The sequence below is a fragment of the Bidens hawaiensis genome, unplaced genomic scaffold (genome assembly GCF_021521415.1).
Source record: "Bidens hawaiensis isolate Kalapana, Puna unplaced genomic scaffold, B.hawaiensis_p1.1 tig00029329_1, whole genome shotgun sequence".
NCBI classification, from domain to species: domain Eukaryota; kingdom Viridiplantae; phylum Streptophyta; class Magnoliopsida; order Asterales; family Asteraceae; genus Bidens; species Bidens hawaiensis.
Window position 1 is genome coordinate 60,653 of NW_027494850.1, and position 3,831 is coordinate 64,483.

General features: G+C 36.7%; 1 protein-coding gene across 1 annotated transcript; it reads left to right on the forward strand.

Moving 5' to 3' along the window:
- The first annotated feature begins 725 nt into the window (after window positions 1–725).
- Window positions 726–3,054, forward strand: LOC143578742 (exocyst complex component EXO70H1-like). Its single transcript, XM_077062225.1, has one exon. It carries the CDS (start codon window positions 1,158–1,160, stop codon window positions 2,994–2,996), a length of 1,839 nt encoding a protein of 612 aa, XP_076918340.1. The 5' UTR covers window positions 726–1,157; the 3' UTR covers window positions 2,997–3,054.
- The last annotated feature ends 777 nt before the right edge of the window (window positions 3,055–3,831 follow it).

A 3,831-nucleotide genomic window follows, 5' to 3' on the forward strand; every position in this document is an offset into this window, starting at 1 on the left:
CGGGTTATACCGGAAGGTTCAACCGATTGAATAATTTACCTTATAATTGCCTATAGATGTAACTTTAATCCAAAAATAACCTAAAACTAAATGATTTTTATAACAAAAAATAATCCAAAAGTTAATCCATATTAAAAAATAATGCAAAACATTCAATTTTAAAAAAATAGTCCTAAAGTTTACACGTTTAAATGTTAATTTTTGCGTTAAAAGTAATTTTGAAAAAACATGGGCCACAAACATCAAAAATTTCTCGGTGCTTAAAACTGGTTTGCCGGTAAAAACCGATATTTTAGACTAAAACCGCCAGTACGATGTTTTAGCAAACCGGTCAAAAAAACCGGACTCAAAATACCGGCCTATTGCGTGAAATCCGGTTTAACTGGTTGAACCGGACCAACCGGCCGATTTGAATCATTTTTTAAGACACTGGTCACTTCGTCAAACAGGATACGCCAACCCAAAAAGTACGACTTTATTATTATTATTATTATTATTATTATTATACATTCATTTTTTGATTATTATTTATTGTTTAATAAAGTTATAACTACTTTTTATTATGTAATTGTCTATAATAATAATATTATTATTAACTATTTTAATTAAATATAAAATAAAGAAAACTAATGATAAAATCGATGGTGTGGGTAAAGTGAAGATAATTTTATGGTTATGTGGTGAGTGAAAAGTGAGGAATAATAATCGAAGTCGCATCTCATGCTGATCGGACACTTCTACGATCATTCCATTTCCAAACTACGTATTTTATCTCTAGCATTTCTTAGTTGACTTTTAATATTATCACCTTTACCTTTCATTCCAATTTTATGCAACAAAACAAATATTCCAAAAACATAACCATTGTTTGACTTCCTTCCATAAATCCCAACCTCTCATTTTTTCTCAAACATGTTTTGTTTCATATTTTTCATCACCGCGTTTATATCCTTTGACCCATTCAACAATTACAAAAAATAATAATCCCAACATTGTTGCCAACCATCCTCTATAAATACACCCTCATTTGTTCACTTTCCTCACTTCCAAAACTTATATTATCTCTAGTTGTTTAAACACTTGTTCATAAACATTTAACACTTGTTCATAAACATTTCACACTTGTATACTTGTTTTATAAATACTTGAATACAATCATGAGGGGTTTGTTATTTACGTCCAAAACTTCATCTCCGGCTAGCACACCTTCGAGCACGCCGTCGCACCACCGAACCTTTTCGGCTTCAATCCAAGAAGAAGACTTGTTATACGCCGAACAAGTCATTAAGCGATGGGACCTCAATTCACCTAGCTACACAAAACTCGACTCGATATTCACTGGAGACCGACGTGAAGCTAGGCAGTTTATAAAATCCGTAAACAACTTACAATCCGCAATGAATATGTTCGTGTCCGAAAGTGCGAGTTCGGATAAGATTATTCATGCGCAAAAGTTAATGCTAGTTGCCATGAAGAGGCTAGAGAAGGAGTTTTATAAAATATTGTCCACGAATAGAGATGTTCTCGATTCGGAGTCTGTTTCCATTCGATCTTCGAGGGCAAGATCGAGTGTTTCTAACGATGATAATGCTTCTGAAGAAGATGATCAGGTTTCAGTGTCGTCCGACAGTGAAATGTCACTGTCAGATTTGGTTATGGCGGATCTAAAATCCATTGCGGATTGCATGATCCGCTCTGGGTATGGAAAAGAATGTGTGAAGATTTATAAAATTCTCCGAAAATCGATTGTTGACGAGACAATGTATAATCTCGGAGTCGAAAAGTATAGTTTGAATCAGATTAATAAGATGGATTGGGAGGTAATGGAACCGAAAATCAAAACATGGTTACACGCGGAGAAAGTTGCGGTTAAATTGCTCTTTTCGGGTGAACGGATACTATGCGATTGGGTGTTTTCGTCATCCGATAAGATTCGAGAATCGTGCTTTGCGGAAATATGCAAGGAACGGGCGGTCACGTTGTTTGAGTTCCCTGAACTCGTGGCGAAATCGAAGAAATCGATGGATAGAATGTTCCGGACATTGGATATGTATAGTGTGATTTCGGAACAGTGGCCGGTGATTGAAACGATATTCTCGTTTGAGTCAACGGCCACTGTTCGCACGCAGGCGGTCTCGGCGTACGTTAAGCTCGGAGACGCAGTCCGAGCTATGTTAACGGACTTCGAGACCGCCATGCAGAAGGAGACTCTGAAGTCTCCTGTCGTTAGCGGAGGAATCCATCCGCTTACGCGTTATGTTATGAACTACTTAGTTTTCTTAAGCGATTATTCGGACGCGCTTTCCGATATTATGGCGGACTGGCCGCTCCAGGCCGGTTCGCCATTGCCAGAATCATATTTTTCGTCCGTGAATTCTAGCGAACCGTCGTCGATTGCCGCCCGCTTCGCGTGGCTGGTGCTTGTTTTACTTTGCAAGATCGACGCGGGCGCCGAGCTTTACAAGGACGTAGCGCAATCGTACTTGTTTCTAATCAACAACTTAAACTACGTCGTTTTGAAGGTTAGTAACTCGAATCTTCGCCTTTTAATAGGCGAAGACTGGTTGATTAAACACAACCAAAAAGTTAAACAATACGCGGGAACCTATGAGAGGATGGCGTGGACTAAAGTGACACAATCGTTACCCGTGCATCCTGCAGTTGATAATTTATCAAATGAGGATGCAAGAGACTGTTTCCGACGCTTCAACCTAGAGTTTATTGAAGCGTGCATGAAACAGTCTACATGGGTCATCTCGGACCACAAACTCCGAGATAATGTTAAAATCTCGTTGTCAAAGAAGATATTGCCCGCTTACCGGACTCTATATGACCGATACCGCGGATGTTTTCGTGGTGTTGATTCGGTGGTAAGATATGCACCGGATGATTTGGGTAATTACTTGTCGGATTTGTTTCACGGTACCGGAGCTCCGGGGAGTAGCAACGGGTCTTCACATTCATCTTCGTCTTCTAGTTCTCGTGCCGGCCGTTGAGACGGTTTAGACTTTAGTGTATGTTGATGAAATATTTTTTTATTATTTGGGATATAAAAACAATACATATTGGAAGTTAGTAATAATACAATTTTTTATTGGTTAATGGTTGTTTTTTGTTTTGGTGATTCTTTGAATACATAGTTTAATTTAAATAAATTGTATATAAATGTTACATATTTTGCTTTTATTGTAATAGATAATGTAGACATGTAATCCACTACTTCTTTCTCTTTCTATTGAATAATCGAAATCGGTTCAATTGATTATGGAGGCTAGTTATAACCATGATCGGGCTTCGATTATGGAAGATTGTATTGCATAACCATAACCATAACCATAACTAAATGTCGGTTAAAGTGTTACAAGCTCAATGATGAAATGTACAAGCTGAAATATGTCGTTTCAAACTTGGTTATGTTGTTTTAAGCTCGGTTATAAAGAGTTGAAACACGAATTTAAATGTTTGAATTCACAAACGGAGGTATAAAAGATGGAATTATAGGTAAAAAGTTTGAAAAACACAAACTTATAAGGTTCGGTTCGGTTCAGTTAACGAAGGCACATTAACCATAACCATGACCAAACAGTAGGTTAATCATATTCACTTAATCATAACCAATCGATTTTATCGATTATGAATAATTTTAGTTAATTGTTTCGGTTAACGGTATAGTTTCAGTTATAGTTTGGTTTTTACTCTTTACAAACCAAAACATTAGATATATGTGTAGTTATTGTTGTCGTATATTTAAAAGTGATTATGCGTTAAACACATATTTTGGTTTCATTAAAGTAAAACTTTACAAAATACTTCAAAATGAAGCCACACAAA

Excerpts from the sequence above, each read along its gene's own strand:
- LOC143578742 (XM_077062225.1), top strand. The coding sequence starts at position 1,158 with ATGAGGGGTTTGTTATTTACGTCCAAAACTTCATCTCCGGCTAGCACA.